Raw genomic sequence first — 20,533 nt, 5'->3', positions numbered from 1 at the left:
GGGTTTAGGAGTCCCAGGCTCCTTAGAATGCACCTGAAAGAAGAACAGGTTTTAGGAATAGAAAGAGTTATTTAAAAGGGATTTAGCATACTGCTTCTCAGCATTACCCTTAAGGGTATAGGACTTGGAGCACAAGGCTGTCCCTTCCCTATTTCCAAAACTACCCAGGAGCGAAAGTATGAACTCCTACAGACCAGAAGACTTATCACCACCTCTGGTGATGACCCAAAGTGTGTGTATATCCTGCGGTCTGAGTCCTATCACTCTGACAGTTGAGACTTGAGAATCTCATGAACCTGCCACAAAACCAGATTGGAGTTTGCTGGTTGAGTCTGTATTCAGACACACATGTGATGCATACACATATTTATAGAGGACAGATTAATAAAATGCTCTATGGTAGACATTTATAGTTTGTTTAATGAATGAATTTATGTGCATATCTATTCTGTCCAAGGTAAGACTTTTTTTAAAAAAAAAACTAAGTTTATGTATGCATACATGTGCAAGTATGTGCAAAGAATATAGGATTTTTCCTTCTATATTGAGAATAAAACCCAAGGTATTCTACCACTGAGCTACATCACCTGCTCTTTCTGTTTTTCAAGAGAGGAGTCTTGCTAAATTGCCCTGGTTGGCCTCAATCTTTCCTTCCTTTGGCCTCAACCTCCCAAGTAGCTTCAAACACAGGCCTTTGTCACCATGTGTGACTGGAAGGAATTTTTATATCTGCTCCTTTTTTCCTTTTCTCTCCCATGTTCTTGCCAGTAAATCAGAACCCCAGCAAAAGCTGTGGATCAGTAAAAGCAAATGCACTGCTTTGGTCATGTCCTCATTCCATCGTAGTTAACACTCATATTTTGGCTGACTTTACTCTGCATATCCCCACATTCCTGTTTGGCGTCTCTAAGAGGTTCATTGCTTTGGTACAGACAGGCAGGTAGCCCCTGTTAGCTAATTCCAGCCTCAGTCAGCATTTTCATACACAGGCTGAAGTTCTCAGGAAAGCTCAAGGTCTTAATTTGGGAGATGAATGCCAGTTTCACAAATGACAGAAAGCATTTTTCCCATTTCCAACTGAGACTAGTTTCATATTCTAGTTTTGTTTTAGAAAATCATGTAGGTAATCATGTTAGAGTATATCCTCAGAAATGGCAGTCTGAGCACCTCAGGGAAGGAAGTCCAGTGCCAGCACCTCAGTGAATCTCACTCTGGCCACCTGGTAGATCTCAAGTTCATCCTTCTAAGGGCAGTGGAGGGTCCTTCTCTCTGCCCTCACCAGACCTGCTGCCATCTAGAGGATGCTGATATCTTCTTACTACCACTTTCCTTAGCTCTTTTCTGAGCAAGGGAGCAGCTAACCAGTGCCCCAGCCACCAGAAAGGAGAAAACATCTTTCTGCTATTTAGAGCAGAGTCTTCACTTGCAGTCTGAAAGATACTGGGAAACAAGCATAAAGACTTTCCCCCTCCTTCTTTCCCTCAGTCTCCTTTTCCTTATCTCCCCCCTCTCTTCTCACAGACCCCAGGATTTGGGAGTCCCAGGGGTGCATGAAAAAGCGTTTGTCTCCAGAGTAGATACCTGCTTTAGCAGGAGGGTGATGGAGCAGGGCAGGAAAAAAGTATGAACTGTCAACCAAGTGGCAGCTGCTGAGACATCTTGGAATGATCCTGTTTCCCCTCCCACTACCAGGAAAAGCAATTTTCCTTTTTCAAAATAAGAGGAGTGGTCAGGGCACATAGAAGGGTGGGGGAAAGGTGGGGCAGTGAAGGGGTATCTGGTACAAAAATGCCAATCTGTGGAGCCTTTGGAGCAGCCTTGAATAGGGGACCCTCTCATCTCCCCAGCAGAGGCCCTGTTACCCCCAGGACCGTGTGTTCAGGTATGCACATGGGAAGCACGTTAGACATGGAAGAGCTTAGTTCACCTAATGAGCCCTCAGATTAGGAGCAGAAAGTACGTGAGCCTTGGTCTCCTCGTCTACTTGCTTCACCCACATCAGAGGCCAAGGCCCAGAGGGGCTTTGCCATTTGTTTGTGTTTTACCATTTAAAGGAACGAGTGGCAACAACCCGGAGGCATCTAACTTAGGGACCTCCACAACCTGCAGCCTGCTGCCTTCTTGAAGTTCTCTAGGGGCTACTTTCTGAGTCTCCTTTAAAAAACAAAACCAAACCCCAACTCAACAGTGTTGAATCAGCTGCTCCCTCTACCTGGCTGGCCCGATGTGATCTACAGCCTTGATCACTAATGGTCACCTAGGGACAAATTAAAGAATTGAAAATGCTGAGCTTGAGAAGTCAAATTCTTTACAGTATCTGGGATCATTAATCACCCAGCAGAAACAGCAAGCTAGAAAGTAGCTGAGGGACTGAAAGACAGCAGAGGTCTGCCCCGGAGTTAGCAGCGTTCAGGTGGTGGTATTCAAATGTAGATATGCAGCAATCATCTGTGCTGAAAATGGGTGCTCAGACATGACAGGTCCCAGGAACTAAGAGGCTGGCCTCCTGCCCCAATTTTATAAGTAAGGAATATGGAGTCCATAGTCATGAGGCCTGTGTAAGATTAGCTCATGACTCAATGGCCCAGTGAATCGGTCTGCCCTCACACATGGCTGTTTCCTGAGGCAAGGTGGCCAGGTCCTCACCCAAGGTGGTAAGAAAAGTGCAAGATTAGCATGCAGAGCTCCTGATTCTCTGGGGAAAACACCTGCAAGCATAGGGTGGGGTTGAAGGTGTGGCGAATTGCAGAAAGTCACCAATCAGGAAAATTGGGAAGCTCCAGATTTGCAGAGATAGAAGGCAAATACAGTATCTGCTCGCCCCTGTTCCGTGCAGACCAGGAAGTGGGACGCTTCACCACAGGCTCCCCTCCGAGATCCGGGTTGTGACAAATACGATCCCCTTGAAACTCTGGGAAATCCTGCTCTGGGAGTGGATAGCCTGGCAAGGGTGTTCCAAGGCAGACACTCTCTGCAGGCTCCCGCCGTTAAGTAACTGTTGTCCTTTCCCCATTCGGAATCGAGTACAGGTGTGGACTCGCTCTGGGATCCTCCAAGCCGCAATGCTAATTGAGTGCAGCGCTGGTACCCCGATGGGCGCACCGCTCTTCTCTCCCTTCTGCGCCCTGGTGGTGAGCGCTTCTGGTCGCTCTTCTCTCCATGCAGGCACCCAGAAAGGGATCCACTAAAGCTTGTAGAGGCCCGCTCTTCTCCGCAGCCCTTTACTTGTAAGGACCATTTGTTTAGGGAAGTCCTCAGACAATGGAAAGTTCCGAGGTTTCCTGGACGTTGTGTTTGGGAGGCGGAGTCCGGGCCCGCTGAAGGCGGTTTCCCCAGCCCAGTTCCACCCTCCTGTGCCCCTCAGCCACTGGGCAGCAGAAGGAGGCGGACAGCCTCCTTCTGCCCCTCGGCCGGACGATCCACGGCTGCGGCGCCCAGCACCTCTGCACCTGCCTGGCTGAGGTGAGATGCCCCGCGGCGCGCAGGCCTGAGCTGAGCTGCCGGGGCGGCCAGGGTCCATGACCTCGAGTGATGGGCAAGCAAAGGGAATGTGAGGCGGGGAAATCACCCCTGGAACAACAAGGTATTTTAGGGGACCTGGGTAAGAGTCCTCGCTTTTCGGCTCAGGAACCTAAAGGCTACTCAATGAAATTGTAAGGACTTTGATTTCATATCTAGAGATGAAAATAACAGCGCCAGCTTGCCTCCTCCCTCCCAAAGGGGTGACAGCTCACGGGGCGAGGTGCAGTCTGGTGGGTGGCTGGGGAGATGCGAAACCAAGGGGAGGATCGAGCAGGCGCGCTTTCGATTGTTTTAACCCCTCCTATTTCAGAAGAAAAACTTGAAATTTCAAACACTAGCAATGGCTGCATAGGGACAATTCAGACCAAGTGCAATGAGGCTGACTCTGCCCTTGGCCTTTCAAGGAAAGACCCTCGCACTTTGCGAGAAGCGGGTTGACTGGCTCGCCCCGTGGTCGGTCCACAAAGTCCCCGCGAGCTCGCTGGGGACGTGGCAGAATCCCTGCGCGCGTTGCTCGGGAGGCAGCTCCCGTAGAGCGCGAGAGAAAGAGCACTTATCTCTGTCTCTTGGCTGCACGATAATCTCCCAGCGAAAGCTGAGATGCGGAAGCTCCTCCGGGGGCCTCTGGCCAGCTTGTGTTCAAGTCCTTCTGCCACTAAACTCCCAGTCTCTGCGAACTCGCCGCGCTTCTCTGGCGGCGTCTGTGTGAGCTTCCGGCCGCACTTCGGAGCCCTCCGCCCGCCCGCCGGGGCTCCTGGGGAAGGAGCGCGCGCAGGGGCCGGACCGAACTCTAGCCTAGGCCTGTTACCTGGATTACAAAGAAACAAACCTCAATGAAGAGGCCCGCTAACCCCGGAGTAACATTGACCCGGGTCCCTCGAAAAATCGGAATCTTAATCTAGTTTTCCCAAGTCCTTTCAGCAGGGCGGTCTGTCAGAACCTAGGAAGGTGACAAGCAAATGGCCAGTACCAGGGACAAGGCACCTCCAGGGACAAGGCGACTTTGTGGCTTCTCTACGATTTATTCTGGTATTTCCAACCCGCTGGTCTGGGATCAGCCCTCCCCTCTCCGCCTTACCACGCCCCCTGCGCCCTCCAGTGTAGGTGTCTCCCCTGGAGTCCAGAGGCTATGAGTACCGTGGGGAAGCGCAGCCCAAGGGTTGTCCGAGCGCCCCGAACGTGCAGGCTATGCACTCCTCTGCTGTGCAGCCCTCATTGCTAGAAGAGAAGATTTAAAACGCAGTGGCCAAAACTCACTGCTGAGAACACTTTGCAGTTGGGCGACCTTGCCCGGATTACTCTCCCCTCTGCCTCCTCCCGGTGTCCTCACTCATCCAGATGCACCAGAAAGCGGCACTTTGATTTTGCAAATCAGCAATTTATGGGGTTTTTGTTTGTTTGTTTTTGTTTTTTTCTGTAAAAAGATGATGGCACTGAGAGAAAACAATGTAATTCCGCTGGCGTGGGGCCGAGGAGCAGTGCCTTGGGTAGAGCCCGGCCGGCAGATTGGGGCGCCAAGGCACATCTGTTCGCCCGCGTTTGTAGCACATTCTTCCTCGCCAAGGTCCCCTTCTCCACCCCACCCCGGGGCAGGAAGTAGGCTTTATTTGTCTTTGACTAAGAGATGCTGAGACAGAAGGTATGAAGGGCAGAGGGTAATGAAGGAAAACTAGAGCTGAGGCTCCACTCGGGAAGGTGACCTGGAAGACAGGGTAGGAGACAGTCGGAGGAAATCCCGTCCTCCCTCCAAGCCCAGAACTCTGAGGTGGAGGGCTGGGACGCAGCAGACTCCGCAGTTAGAAGGCTGAGAGTCAAGCTTTATCTGCCTTTCTTGCCTCCAAATGCTGGAGATTTGTTGAAATAAAACCGACATACAGCCTTTCTCGGCGCTTTCGCCTAATAACCTCAAACTGGATTAAGATTTGGAAAAATATTAAGTAAAGTGCAAAACACGACCAGCTTCCCACCAACTCCTCCCACCCATCCTGAGAGCCCTCCCTCTGTTGTTAGCAACCTGGCCTGACTTCCACCGGTCTTCCAATTCCTGTGGCCCAGTGTAGCTCTTTCTTCCTGTAACTGCTTCTTGAACTAGGACCTCTTCACTCTCTCTGATAATCAGAAGATTCTACCCACCACATCAGTGCTTGGGGAGGGGTGCAGCGTGGAGCTAGGCCACTTGGGTCTCATTGGAAGTCAGTGCAATGTTAAGAACCTTTAGCCAACCTTCAAAACCCAGGTGTTGGGCCATCCTGGCTCTGCTATAGGTGGCAAGAGGTGCTTTTCTTTTTTTCAGAAGGTTGTTCTAAGACATCTGGCTCATCCCAAACTTAGTGAAGATGGTGAGGGCTGGGGCTTGCAGGTTTTCTGCTGAGCGAAGGTTTCAGACGAGATCAGTTGCATTCAGGATGGTGTGGCCATAGACCCAGTGGGGTTTCAGTATTTGAGAAGCAGTCCTTGGCCTTTCATTTTCTTTCCTTTACTTCTGCTGCACTTTTCCTTTCTCCTCTTTCCCTTTCCAAGTTCTGCCTTTTCCTTCCATTCCTTCTGGTTTCCTAGCTTTTATTTTTCAGTGTGTCTCAGTCCTGAAAGGCCACAATGGTGCTCTCTGGCTTTAAGGAGACCACTAGTGGACCTCCCCACCGGCACCGCCAGACGGTAAGAGAGCCTGCAGGGGGCGCAATGAGAAGCCAGCAAATGGATCTGTTGGCTGTTGGAGCTCTCTGGCCAGAGGAGTCTAATCTGTGCACACTATTCCTCTCCTTTAGAGTCTAACCCCATTCACTCACCGACCTTCGCATTAAGGTAAACTGGGCTTCTAATGATAAGTAAAGATACAGGAAAAATAGATGGAGAGTTGGGAAGCAGAAGTCCCAGGCTGGTAGGAGAGCCCGCACAGTCAACTGGTTTGATGGAAAATGCATCTGTAGCACCCAGGGAAGCTGCCTGGTGGACCCAACCACACGGCTCTTGTTGGTAAAGACACCAGAGAAATCCAGCGACAGCACAACACAGAGCTCACCCCTGCAGGACACCCAAATGGAGAAACCTCGTGCACAACTACATTACCTGAAAAGGAGTTTTAATTGGTGTTGGATCAGAGCGTGATTGTCAGTGAGACACTGCATTTGCCATGGGGTAGAAAAAATAAGAACAGAGACTGTCACAGCTCCACCGAGAAATGTAAGATGGAGAAAAGGAATAAAGAAAGAGTGGAACTCTTCTGTCATGTCATCCATTTCCCTGTCCTGGAACCCAAAGAAAGCAGCCAGTTGGACTCGGGGTCCAGGCTGTCCTGAGCCAGCTCCATTTCATGTACATCTTTTGCCACACCTGCCAGGGCTCCCTACGTCAGCCTTTGCTGGGGACATGGAGGGGTGTGGGTGCCAGAAAGGGGAGGAGGCTGCAGCTCCTCAGATGCCACAATATGACCAAACTCTGTTGTCCACAGTGAGGCCCATGGTTCAATGCAGCAAGCCACTGAGATGGCTTCACGGGGTCAGGATGGTGTCCTCCTTTGCAGCCAGGGTCCTCTGCATTTGACTTTTCCTGGGTAGAATGTACCATGGGGCCTACAAATTCCCCCAAGATGGGCAGGTGCTTTGAACTGAGCTGGAAGTTCCCAAGGGTTCCTTAATCACTCCATTACTAACCCACAGGCAAGAAATTATTGGCAGGTTGGGGGCTGAGGGTCAGGAAACCTTTGGGCCCTAGGTGGCTTGATGGCAGGACTAATAAAGGTCCATGGAAAGGAGGTGTTTCCAAAGTGAAGCAGCCATGCCCACTGAGCAATGGTACTTCCAGAGAAGAGTTAAGAGTTAGCCCAGGGAGCTTTGCAGCAGGATCTTTCAGGAATGAATGCAGGCTCAGGGAACTGACCAGCTTTCTTTCTCCATAGCAACTTCTGGTGCTTATTCAGGGATACCCATTCAGCTCAAGACCTTGCTGATCTTTGCTCCGAATGGGATATGATGGGAGACCCTACCCTTTTGCCCCTTGCTCAAGCAGCTGCTTTGCTTTGTTCAAACTAGGAAGGCTTCCCATGTGCATTTTATACTTGGACAGGTATTTTTTTCAGTCTATATGAGACAGTTTCAACAGTGCTTTTCACTTCCCAATAACTTTCCCTGGCTCTCTTGCAGCCAGAGAGAATTTTAGTGTGTAAGTTGCATAAATAGCTATGTATGTATTCAGAGAAGCTAAGGGACAAGTCTTAAGAATTCTGTCTCTGAAGCCACATTACTTGCACAAAAAACTGTGAGATCTTGGCCAAATTGCATAACTCATTTGTACTTTAGTTTTGCCCCATGTAAAATTCTGCTGGTAATATTAGTTCTTGGCTCACAGAATTTGAAGTGGGTTGAGTGAGTTAGTTCTTGTAAAGCACTGAGTACAGGGCTTACTAAGTGTAAAGCACTTAGTATACTGAGTAAAAGGCTTAACCATTGGCTCTTCATAAGTGATATACACAAGAAAAATAGAAGACACAGAATGAGACTCTATGGCAAGAGAGGAAACCTGAACTGAGCATGGTAGCACATACCTGTGATCCAAGCATGTGGGAGGCTGAAACAGGAGGAACACCACAAGTCTGAAGTCTGGTCTACATAGTGAGTTCAAGGCAGCCTGAACTCTGTAGGGAGATCCTGTCTCAAAAAGAGGGAAGGGAGGGTGAGAGAGAAAGAAAATGGAAATAAAGACATTTTTCCTTGCTCTGCTTTATATAAGAGGTGTGGCTTGTGGATAATATTGCCTTCTGCTTTTCTCTGAACTGGGTCAGAAGTACTCATTTTTAATGTTGAAGGCAGCCCAGGATAGTGATTTTGGGTGTTAGTTCAGTTCCCATCCTCCCTAGTGCCATGAACTTTTGCCCCATAGAGTCCTCAAACTCCCAGTCCTCTTGGTATGGCAAACACCACTGAAGGTTAGAATATGGACTCATGGACTGTTCTTTCCCATCCTGAGACTGTCTTCATTCACTTGGATTTGTTGGCTGTCTTATGCAGTTCTTGGGGAGAATGTGAATTATTCCAGTACTTTTCCTGATCAGGGATAGGCATCTTTTCTCACTCCTGGCTTTCCAGGGTACTTGGTTATAGACACAGCATGCAAAGCTTCCTGTGGCAGTTTGACAGTTCAGTGGTGGGACAGCTCCAACCGCACCTCTTCCCCAGCAGCAGTTCCTGGTTCTCCGGCAATGCAAAGCAAGCACAAGTCCAGCCACCTAGCTACCCTGACCTTGACAGTCATGAGGATCCAATTCCCAAGTTCCTCCTTAGAGGTACACACCATGTCCAGTATAGAAGATTGCTTTCCTCTCTCTTGAACTCATTCTCCATTGGTGGAGAGAGGGAGATTGGCCATGGGGTGGTGTAAAAGTCTACCAGTCAGCCTTTGTGGACAGTAGCAAATAGCCCCGATTTCATAAGCTCCCACAGTTCTTTTTTTTTGTTGTTTTGCTTTTCTTCCAGTACCGGGAATCGAACTCATGACCTTGTGCTTGCCAGGCAGGCTCTGTGCCACTGAGCTAAATCCCTAGCCCAAGACACTTTGCTCCCAGGTGGCTGTTTCAGTGGTGACAAATCAAATCCAGCCACTTCTGGACAAACTTTTTAAAAGGTCATTATGACTTCAAGGCCAGAATACTTCAAACTAATCATGTTTCAAATCTTTGCACTTTACTAGATTTCAGTACTGGGCACCATTCTCCCATGCCTCCCTTCTGCTACTCCTAACCCCACAGGAACTCAGGTACTATCTCTGTGTCTCAAGGTGTCTGCAATTAGACCACAAGGAGGGCCTAGTTCTTCTTTATCTCTTTACTCAATAAGCTTTAAGTAATCTTTGCTTAGCTAAGCACCTGCAAAACCAGCTGGAAGGAGATGGAGGAGCTGGAGGAGATGGGGTCACATTTAGGAGGTGCTTACGAGGTGTACATGGAAGAACTGGGAGTCTTTGGACTACAAAGAACCAGAAAGAGCTGTGTACCTAGGATGTGTCCACTGAGGATGAATGTGGATTACGGGTTCTGAAGTGAGGAAGGAATTATGCAGGAGTAAAAACAACATTAGCTGAAGGCATCCTGCTCCCACTTGGTCTGACCATTTCCCCTGCTCCTTTCCCAGTTCCTTTTGAAGATCCTGGGGCTTTGCTAGAAACCCTAATCTTCCCCAGGCTCTGCGTGGCTCTACAAAGGGGCAAGTCCTGGAAGTGGGACACTTATCTACCCCTTCTTTGGTCAGCTCAGAGACTTTGCCCAGGAAAGTAGCTCCACGAAAATGGAGAGTTTAGGATACAGCCTCGCGGATTAAGCTTCAAGACAAAGTCTAAAGACAGAGTCCAAAAGAATTAGGGGATGAGGCAAGAGATGAAGCAGGCTGAATGCTGGATTTTTGCCTATACCAGGTGATGCTGTGTACTGAGCATGTGTTGTTTCTGTGTTCATGCTTGATTCTAGAAAGACATCGGTACAGGTGAGTGTGCAAGTACATGCATATGTGTGTTTGATATAAACACATGGCTTTGTGTAGTCACCGCTTGATACATACACGAACCTTGTACTTTCAGGCTTCCCATGCAAGCATAAGGTAAATGTTGATTACCAACATTTATTTGAGGGTGCACTAGTGATCTCAGAAGTCACTCACTTTGGATGGGTTCTCACGGGGCTGCCAAGCGACTCTGAGCTCTTGAAAGCCTGGAATGTTACCTTCCTGCCTAGTCAAGCAAGGCGAAGCAGAGGTGCTGCAGGACCTCTCAGGAGGCGCCTTCCAAAGGCAGGGTCCTCTCGCACTGGACGGGCTCCGCTCAGGCTCCAAATTTCGCTTCCTGCGAAAGTTGCTAGGATAAAGGCTGGCGCACAGCGCAGCGGGCAGGACGCTGCCTGGGAAGGCCCGGCTACTGCCGCGCTCCGCGCCTAACGCGGAGGGAAAGTGGAGCTGGGCTGGGGCGGGAGGACAGGATTTCCTCGCTTCTTGGGCGCGGCCGCTGCCGGCAGGGCCACACAAGGCTCCCTTTGTGGAGGGCCCCTACTCCTGCGCACACCGAAGTCAGCTATGAACAATAGTGCAATGTTGCCACAGCAGGCCGGGCTCTCCCGGCCACACCGCGGCGGCCGAAGGCGAGGAAACCGGGTGGCGCTTTTTTATAGCCACAAATATAAAATCGGGGCTTTCCCCCCTTTCACTCGCCTCTTGCCCCAACGCCGATAGAAAGCAGATAAATTTATGAAGGGCGAGCTAAGAGAATAATTACAGGGTGAAGGCCGTTAAATTTTATTTCCAGTCCCAAAGGCAAAACCTGTGATTTTATTGCAAACATCTGGAACGACCGAGAGGTGGGCACGCTGCTGGTTTAAAACAAAAATAGAAGATTTTATTTCTTGAAAACAAAAAAACATCATTAAAGACCTTTTGCTCCCACAGACTTTTATTTTTAAAAAGTGTGAGGGGGTGGTTAAATAGACAACGAAGCACGAGTGTCCCGCAGCCCTGGACACCTGAGCCAGCCCGGACACCTCGAGACAGTGTGCGGCTGCGAGGTCTCTGCAGAGCCCACTGTAGGCAGGCGTTTCCAGAAGTTGCTCCCTCGCACTGCGCCTCGGACCACTCCTGCGGCCCCACTGCGTGCTCTTTTGTTGCTTTGGGATGCAGGTTTGGGAAAAGAAGTGAGGAGGCGGAACAAGAGCTTCACGTTCCCAAAAGATTCACCACGGCGATAATAAAACTTTCCTTGCCCCGTTCTCAACCAAAGTATGTTGCTTGCTTTAGGTGTCCTAAAAATCATTTAAAACACCTTCACTCTGAGACCAAAAGAACACTCGCCAGTTAATCGACCTGCTTAAGGTCACACGATTTAGGCTTGAAGCAGACCTGGTCCTAGGCTCCACCTCCCTGAGTTCTTCCCACCCCATAGTCGCCTCATAACGTTTTATTCCTACCTTGATGGCCACATTCATTACAATTCCCTGCCCCCAAAGTGCCCTGCTCATGTGTTTAGGGGCAGGAGAACATGTCCTGCTGATCAACTATTTTTAACTTTGTTTTCAATTACTTAAAACTCCAAAATCAAAGCCGGCTGGTGGATCACGTTAGTATTGTGGCATTAGCAGTAGAGGAATTTAAGGTGGTATTTGGTGTGGGGAAATGGAAGAAAAAGACAGGTGTATGGAGGATGTCCAGGCTCTTTCTGGAAATTCCTGTTTGTATTTGTGACTCTTCTGATGCCGCAGAACTCTTTTTCCTTTAAAAACCTGGAATATCTGCACAGTCTGAGGTGAGCAATCACTGTGCTGCTCTTTCCTTCCTGCCTTGTCTCCTGCCAAGGTAAGGCCTGGGACTCTACTTCCCCATATGACCCTACAGGTGGCTAAGCATCTGGATCTCTACTCCAGCACCCTCCCTTCCTCTTTGGAGTCCTGCAGGGGGTGGGGTGGGGGCATCTAACTTGGCTCTTGTCAGTCAGCTTCAGGTCTGAAAAAGACCTGAAGGGACTTATCATTTGTAGGATCTGCTCTGAACACAAGGTTGGAGCCTGCAAATGGGAACCTGGGGAGTGCCTAGGTTATTAGCTCCATATTGGGGACCCCACTCTTACCCCTAAATGTTAAAAGAGAAAGAGGAGTCCTTTGAGTAGTAATAGAAGTAATATGCAGACCACACTTCCACTTGTATCCATTTATCTCCAAAGTCATCCCTTTCCCATTCTGAACTTCATGCTCTTATATACTTAGGTCACACATATTAAACCATCTCGCTTAATTTTTCTCCAGACTTTCCTCTCCATCAGCACATAGTTATGCACCATGGAGTGCATACCCCTGGGGGAGAAAAATTTAGATTAACATCTGTACAGTTTCACAGGTACACACAGACAAGGCAAACTAAAACCAAAACCCCCAAACAGGGGTTACCTCCCATTCACCTAGAGCAACTCCTATTTCCATGAGTGTTCCAAACCGTCCTTCTTCATTTGGGTCAGTTTTTCTGGCCTAAGTCAAAATTTCAGGATAAATATGTCTATGGGACAAGATGGGAGTAAGGGGTGGGGGTGGGAGCAACTTTGTGCAACCTGAACTCTGCTCTCCCTGTACTTTGGGGAGAACAAAAGCTTGCCATTGAAGGTGCTGTTCCATCTTTTTTGTATGCTTCTGGAACTATGGGCAACTATGTAGGTTCAGGCTTCCAGATCTCCAAAAAGCTGTTTGTTTTTGGAGGCAAACTGTTTTCTGATCTAGGAGGGTATATGGCCTTCTCAGTCCAAACCAGGCCTATGAGTGAGTAGAAGGCAAAAGGCTGCCAAAGAGAGATGGGAGATACAGACAACCAAAGTGGTGGAAAGAGCTGGAAAAGAATCTGGAGGTGATCCTTCCTCCAGGCCTGGTCTGGGCAGGTACCAAGCCACCTTCTGCCAGGCAACACCAAATTAGGAGCCCAGAGCAAGCCTAGAGTTGTAGGGAAAGAGAATTACACACTCCTGGCCTTCCTTTTCTGCAATATTTTTCCCATTGAAAGCCAGGTCACTTTCAGCCTAATGTAATGCAATCCTGCCAAGTAGTGACTGAGGTGGGAGGCCCTGAACCTCCACCCAGGTCCCCAGAGCCTGCTAGAGTCTCTGGTGGGCTTAGGCCTGGCTTCTGGGTCCTCTTGTGGGTACTCCCTCGGAGTTCTGTAGGTACCACAGAACTTAATACTGCTAGCTGAGGGAAGGCCCAGGTCAGGTCTGGGTAAATCACACCCATCCAGTGCTTTTCCATTTTTCTTTCTACATCTCCTGTACCATGAGCCTCTTCTCCTCCCAGCTGGAATCCAAGTTGGGGGAGATCCCAAAGTGGCCCAAGGCACATTCACAAATACTCTGTCCTATCATCTAGCACTAGAGTGCTTTCAATTATAATACAAGCACTGGCCCTGGGCAGTCAGGCAGGAGGATGGCTTTTCAGAGGCCCCACAGGCTGTCGTTTTTCACTACAAGATGGAAGGACTGGGCAGCGGAGGGGGCAGGGGTAGGGGGGGTGCTTAACACACCCTGGACACCCCGGGTATGAGCTTAGATTCAAACCCTACTCGTGGACTGGCTGCCCATGAGACCTATTCGTTTGACCACTTTATCTCCCAGTCCGGACCCAGCTCTTTCCGGCTTCTCCGAGAGAGGATGGATTCCTTTCAGCCAGGGCCTTGGGACTGCGAAGATGAGTCTGTCTAGTCCACCGCCCGAGAAATCCGAGAAGTTGGTTCCAGTTTGGCAGGACCAACTTCTCGGGCCATCTGAGCTTGATCCGTGCAAGGTTGGGCTCAGGGCCTCTTGCCACGAGCGACCAGCAGCGTAGCTTGGGAGGGAATGTGAAATGAGAATGATCGGGAATGTTGGATTTTAAGTTCCTTATATATTCCAGATGAACACACTCTCTTGAAAGATTTAAAAAAGAGGGGAAAGGGGACGTGGTCAGCTGGGCAAGGAGAGAAAACCATGCTCTGGAGGTGGTAAGATTTTAAAGAATTTTGAAAAATCTCCTCCTCGGCTATGAAAGTTCCTAGTTACCTTTGCCTGGCAGCCCTCCGTGGGTTCTCTGGAATAGTAGCCCGGAACAGGCGAAGCGCAGCCCAGCAATTCCGTGCAGGGAAAGAGCGTATTTGCTGCTAGCGGGTCTACCCCGAGGTGTCTGGAGAGCGCGTTAGGACTCTGCTGCCAGCCTCTAGCTGGACAGTCTCCGGTGCCTCCTCCTCCCCCAGGTACAGCTGGAGGAAGGAAACAGTCTGGATTTTTAGTTGCAAGACCCCGCATAGTAATAGAGCTTTTTTGTTTCGTTTTGCCTTCACCAGAGTTCCTTACAAAATGTTCAACAGGAACGCAGGAACCTGTACGGCGAAATCCGGGCAGAACCACCAAGTCTAAAAAGCACCTGGGACAGGCCCGAAGCTATCAGAATCATTTCTGGCCTTTTGGGGACAGGTTCACATTTTATCAGGGCCCCCCAAATTCCAGATCTGCAATTAAACATGACTATGGGCTCGCAGTGTTTATGACACCCAGCATATTTAGGTGGGAAACGTGCTCGCTTCGGCAGCACATATACTAAAAAAAAATAGGTGGGAAACATACGGATTTGGGATTTCCTGGAGTTTGTAACAAAGCAGACTGGACCTCAACTTTCATACCTCCTCTCCTCCCCGCTCCATTACCCTTTGGGGGACCGGGAAGCTAGGGGTTAAAGTTGGTACAGGAGCATCCAGGGGACTCCCAGCAGCAGCCTTGGCCCAGCCTCAGTCTCTCCCTTCTCTTCATTGGCCTGCGCTCCCAGGGTTTCTCCTGTTCCCTTCTTGCCATTGGCTGGGGGCTGGCTTTTGCCCCCTCAGTCTTTTTCTTCCTCCCCCCTCCCTCTCCCTCACCCCTCGGACGGGAGCGCACTGCCTGCCCCCTGTTCCTTGGGAAGGGAGGAATTTAGGGGGGATAAAAAGTTTCCCAGAAGTTTGGATCAGAGAAAGAACGGGAAGACCGAGAGGGCAAGAAGGAGAGGGAGGAGAGAAGAGGAGAGGGAGGAGAGAGGGCGAGAGTTAAAAAAAAAAAAAAAAAAAAGATGAAGTACGGGCGGCGTAGCCTGTGAGCGCCTTCCCGGGTGGGTGGGAAGCAGGACTCCGGCGCTCATGCAGCGAGCGGGCGGTGCTCCGGGCGCTCTTTCCTAGCGGCTGGGGCAGCTGGGGGCGCCGGCGGACCCGGCGGCGGAGGGCGGGGGAGCACGCAGGGGGAGGGTGCGCAGCCGCCGCCTCTCCCAGGCCGGGCCCGGCGGGCGCTGGGAGCGTGAGGGCGCGGGCTGCTCCGTTTGTAGCGGGGGAGAGCGGGGGCCAGGGTGCGGGCGGCTAAAATGAGTGAAAGGAGAAGATCTGCAGTCGCCCTGAGCTCCCGAGCACATGCCTTCTCCGTTGAAGCCTTGATCGGCTCAAATAAAAAGCGAAAACTGCGAGACTGGGAGGAGAAGGGGCTGGACCTGTCCATGGAGGCGCTGAGCCCGGCAGGCCCACTCGCAGACGCGGAGGACGCGGCGGCGCACGGCCTGGAGCCCCACCCGGGTGAGTCCTCGGGTCGGACTGCGGGAGGTGGACGGAGAGGGGAAGCCAAAGGGCGTCCGCGGGCGTGGAGCAGGGCCCCACCGCTAGCTCCCTTCTTTGCTCCGACGCGGGTTTTTCTTGGCACAGTTGCCTAGAGTTTCTCTAAATTCGCCGGAACCAATTTGGGGATCAGCCCAGAACCTTGCACTTTCTTCGCCAACCTCTGGGGAGGCGGCCTACTTGCCCGCACCTCTTTTTCTTCCCGGAGCTGAGCGCAGTGTTGGGGTGCCGGTAGCTGAAGGGTTGCAGGCCTCCGGCTCTCGACGAAGGGCAACCCCGAGAGCGAACTGGTACTTGCATCTGAGAGCTGGAGAGGACTGGCGCAACATTCTCTGAACCCGTATTTGAGTTTAGAGAAATGCCCAATTTGTCTCATTCAGCCTTCAGTCTCAGCCCCCGCTCTCCTCCCAACTAATTCTTGGATGATGGGGTGTAATTCTATTTCTACCAGGCTGGAAACAGGAATCGATATGAGACCAGCCGCGCTGCACCCTAAGTCACTGTTGAGAGCCCACATCAATGTGTGTTCAGAGTAGGGGCATGGGTTTGGTTAACTGCTGTCTGGATCTATGCTTATTCTGTGCATGTAACGTAGGCAGGGCGCATAAAACGTAGGACGAATGTCATTGTGTTTTAACAGAACCTTGGGGTGGGGGTAACGTTTGGGCTAAGCACCAAGATTTCAGCTGCGCAAGAACAGACCTGGGGGACAGCTGTTGTCAGAAAGCCTAGTGCAGCACGCACAGGAGCACAGCGCTCACTCCCGAAGCTTGATTTGACGGCTTTAGAAATTTTCCAGCTCTAACTTCTGAAGGCACACTGGAGGTGCTCCTGCTGACCAGCCAGGGTCAGGGCCGAGACCTGCGCCAACCACTGGCAAGAGCCGGGTGTGGGGGCAGCGGACGGGTGGGAGCACCACAAGCTTAGGAGCTTGGGGATCCCAGCTGGAAAGTTGGCCAAACCCGAGGAGGGACAGCTGTCGCTTACATTTTCTCTTTAGGCAGTGACAGTTCAATTTCCACGCTCCAGAGGCTAATAATAACTAATAATAACGCGATTAGCAAGTGACCTGCAGAGACGGGGTTTTATGAATTCTCCGTGTTCTTGTGGCCCGCTACGGAATTTGAGTTTAGTGCTAGGGAATTATTTTTATTAGTCGATGAAAAGAAAATTAAAAGGAGATTTATTTTGTCCGCCTAGGTCTTTTTCTGTGTTTGGAGGTGGGTGCAGGTTCACGCAGACCTCTTCGTGAGCAATTCAGGAAGGAACTCATGCCTAACGCATCTCCTTTATCTGCTCGGTCTATGTGCTCACCGAATTTATCTGTTGTCAAAAATCTCACTAGGGTCTTCCTTCAGTTAATGGAAATTCTTATAGGCCTTGTGACAACTTGTGACTTAGGAGGTTCTTTTCATCTTATTTTCTGGACAGTGGGAAAAGCAGAAATTACTTAACCGAGCATGGCAGCCGCTCTGTCCACTGGAACTTTTCTGTTGGGAGACCCCAGGTCTCTGGGAGCCTGTCTAGGGTCCCATGTTCGAAAAGGCTAGTCATAAAGAGGGACTCAGCATAAAGAAGGACTCAGCTTGTGTTCTTTTTCTGCCTTTTTTCTGGGCTGAAAGTGAGGAGAAAAGCAAGAGAGTATCTGGGCAAAGATGGACCTTTCCAGGGGTTTGAACATGAGGGAGAAGGCTCCACAATTTTGTTGCCTAGCTCCTGTGGAATGTGGTGGGATGGAAAACCTAAGAGACTAATTTTATGTAACAGGCCATTTGGTCATCTCTTGGTATCACTTAAAAAAGAAGATGGGTCTTTGGAATGGACAAAGCAAAATTTATTTGTGGGGAGGGGTCCGAGAGGAAGCAGCAGCCGAAGCACTTGAAAGCTTTCTGCACAATGGGGCCATAGGCTGTCCAGTTCCGGTGATGGGCAAAGGGACTCCCTATATTGGAGCCCTGACAGTGCCTGAGACTTTCTTACCATCTGCAAATGGGACAAGAAAAAAGCTTTCAGAAAACAGCTCGGTGGCCTCTGGACAGCAGAGCAGAGGAGGCAGAGCTGCAGGGCTGTAGTCCCAGGCTGCAGCAGAATTTGTGACCAGAGTGGGGACCTTTTTGGACTTTTACTTTCTCCTCGAATATATATCATCCTAAGGAAGACCTAGAGCCACATTTATTAAAGATGTGTGTATGGAGGAGTAATGCAGGCGACCCATCTGGCATAGGACAGTGTCTCTGCTGGGCTGGGCCTCACAATTCTGTTCCATCTGTTTTCTGCGGGTTAAGGCCTCGGAGTTGCATTGTGGCTCACCCACCTTAGGCCCCTAACAAGGAAAGGACAAGAAACAAAACAAAACAAGATACAAAAGCAAAATTTCCACGGGGCTGGGGCAAAGCAACACATACCCACACACACGCACAAGATACCTGTGCCAAGCTGGCAGAGCAGCTGTGTTTATCACCCTTACAGCCACTTCTTACTGACTGGCGCTGGCTATTTCCAGTCTGCTACGCTCAGCCTGGAAACCCAGGGATCCTCATACAACCTAAGACTCAGATTCTGACATTTAACATTAATTCAAAGATGAGGCCTTTTGCTTTTTCACAGCCCATTTTTTTCCTTCTGCATCAGGGGCAGAGCTGGTGTTAGCTAGCACTTGAGTACTCGCCCCTGGGGCACAAACCTGCAGCAGCGGGGGACCATCCAGGCCTGGGCGCTGTGAGCACTCACCCACCAGAGGTCACAGTATGTATTTCAAAAATTTCCGCTGAACCTGGAGGCCCCGAAGAAACCGAGGCCTGCCGAGATTTGGAGAGGATTCATGAGCTACTGTCACTGTCCTCTCCGTGTCTACAGCGCTCTCTTTTGGAGAAACCACTAGGAATCAGCCTTCACAGGCTGGAGAGGGTCTCAAGACCGCTTTGCAAGGAACCCGGGTAACCAGCCTGCTCGCCCCTGCCTCTCCTTAAGCAGCAACAGGAAACTTTCTAGCCAGGATAGGCCAGAACAGCTGCTGTGGCTGCGGCCTTGGAAGTGTATTTTGAGTGCTCGGCGGCGCCATTTGCGCTGGGACCCCATCCCCAGCTCCACCGGCCCCTCCAACTCTGGTTTGGGTATTTCCCGCCGCAATCCCGAGCTGAGTGTAGCCGAGACCCGGTCTCCTGCGGAGCGAAATAATTCAAACCTTCTGCGGAGGGTTTCCCGCTTCAGAGCCTAGAGTCTGCAGGCCTGAGCCTTGTAGCCACGGCGCTCAGGAGGTGTGGGGAAGTGGCAGTGCACGAGAGTGGGCACGCAGAGACAGGCAGGTCGAGGACACGCAGGCAAGGCGGCAGCCCGTGCACACTTGCATTCGCATTCTGAGCCGCCCTCCCCGGCAAACCGTAAGCGAAAGGACTCTGGAAGAGCCCGAGCCGAAAGGGCGGCTGCCCCGGAGCACTTTCTTCTTTTCACTTGCGGAGATCAACGGGTCATATGAATTAATCTTTCAGTTTATTGACTTTACCCCTTCATACATCCACTTCCAATAGGGAAATGGGGTGAAACGGAGGAAGTGACTTTTAACTGACGTTGAAGTAACGAATAAAGAGCTGGAAGCCAGCAGAAAGAGAGAGTGCTTGGACCAGTGCAAGCACCGACAGCACGGCTGGCTCGGACTGCAGGGACTAAGTGGGAGGTATTCAGCCCAAGGTTCGCGGGAGTAGAGGCCGGGGCAAGGGACCCTACTCCTTGCCGCGGTGCGTGCCCCAGCTCCAGTGCAGCCCTCCAGGGTCCCCAGACCCCACCCGCGGAGCAGCCCAGTGCGGGGCCTGCTGGACTTCAGCAAGGTTCCTGCCTCACGGTTCAACATAGCCTATCTCGGAGGGCACCCCTTTGATAAGCGGTCTTGCTTGACAGCAAATAGGGAGGAGGTAAAGACTGACTTTGTCACCGGGTGAGAATGAAGCGGACTTCCAAGACTCTTTTTCAAGTGGCTGCAGCAGATGCCCCGAGGGCGCGCGGGTTGGGAGGGCTCGCGTGTTGGGAGCGCACGCAGAGGGCTCCCTGGAAGGTCACGGAGACTTTCTGTTGAGACTCAGGACCTGGAGCGGTGGCATGATAGAAGTCAGTAGGAAAAGGGGAATAATTCTCAGGGCTCCATCTCAAAGAAATGGCAACGGAGGACAGAGAAAACTCCAATGCTCAGCGTTTGGGCTGTTCGGGAGGAATCGCTGTGGTTTCTTAGGGGGTACCCCTTCCTCTCCACTCCCACCCCATTCCCGCGCTTCAGAAGCCCGCGTGGTGAGCTTAGGGATAATAGGCGCACGAAGGGAGGTAGGTTGTCTCTTCTTTCGTTGCCACGATGTTCAGGGGAGACCCTCACTCACCTCTGCCGCACCTCTGTATCTTGGAGGACTCACCCCCACCTCAGATTACCAACCTGCTGGGCAGCAAAGACTTTCCTAGGCAGGTCAGCCACAGCCTCAGGGCGATGCAGTTTTGAATTCGTTTCTTTCACACCCCACCAAACTATTTCTTGTTGAACACTATATTTGGGTTCCCGGCTGGTTTACTAATTTTATAGATGAAATTCTTAGGAAAGTTCACGAGGAAATGCTTATGCAGAGAGGAAGAAAGAATTAAATTTCTTAAAGTGCACTGAAGTTAGATCGACACATATCTGCTGTCGTGTTTTTCGGGACCTCCACATCCCTATATCAATTATTTCAAATGGTACATTTTGTAATTGTGTAAAAGCTGAAAATATTTTTACTACATAGAGCATGGGAGGAGCGAGTGAAGAATATCATTAAGTGCCTGATCTGTGGAACAGAACTAAAAATATTGTGTATTGGTGGTTTGTGCTCCTCATTTATCTGTGTAATGTCCTTTGCCTGTGTGGACATGAATCTAATGGAAGCAAGTACCTCATC

General features: G+C 50.6%; 1 protein-coding gene across 1 annotated transcript in view; it reads left to right on the top strand.

Moving 5' to 3' along the window:
* Positions 1-14,881: 14,881 nt before the first annotated feature.
* The window catches only part of Tbx15 (T-box 15), a 119,357-nt gene continuing 113,705 nt past the window's right edge, over positions 14,882-20,533 (top strand). The window contains exon 1 of the mRNA XM_005389071.2: positions 14,882-15,584. Coding sequence (XP_005389128.1) covers positions 15,380-15,584 — 205 coding nt within the window. The 5' untranslated portion in view covers positions 14,882-15,379. The remainder of the gene's footprint in view (positions 15,585-20,533) is intronic.

This window comes from Chinchilla lanigera, unplaced genomic scaffold (assembly GCF_000276665.1).
Source record: "Chinchilla lanigera isolate Chin_1 unplaced genomic scaffold, ChiLan1.0 scaffold00034, whole genome shotgun sequence".
NCBI lineage: Eukaryota > Metazoa > Chordata > Mammalia > Rodentia > Chinchillidae > Chinchilla > Chinchilla lanigera.
This window is presented reverse-complemented; position numbering and strand designations above follow the sequence as displayed.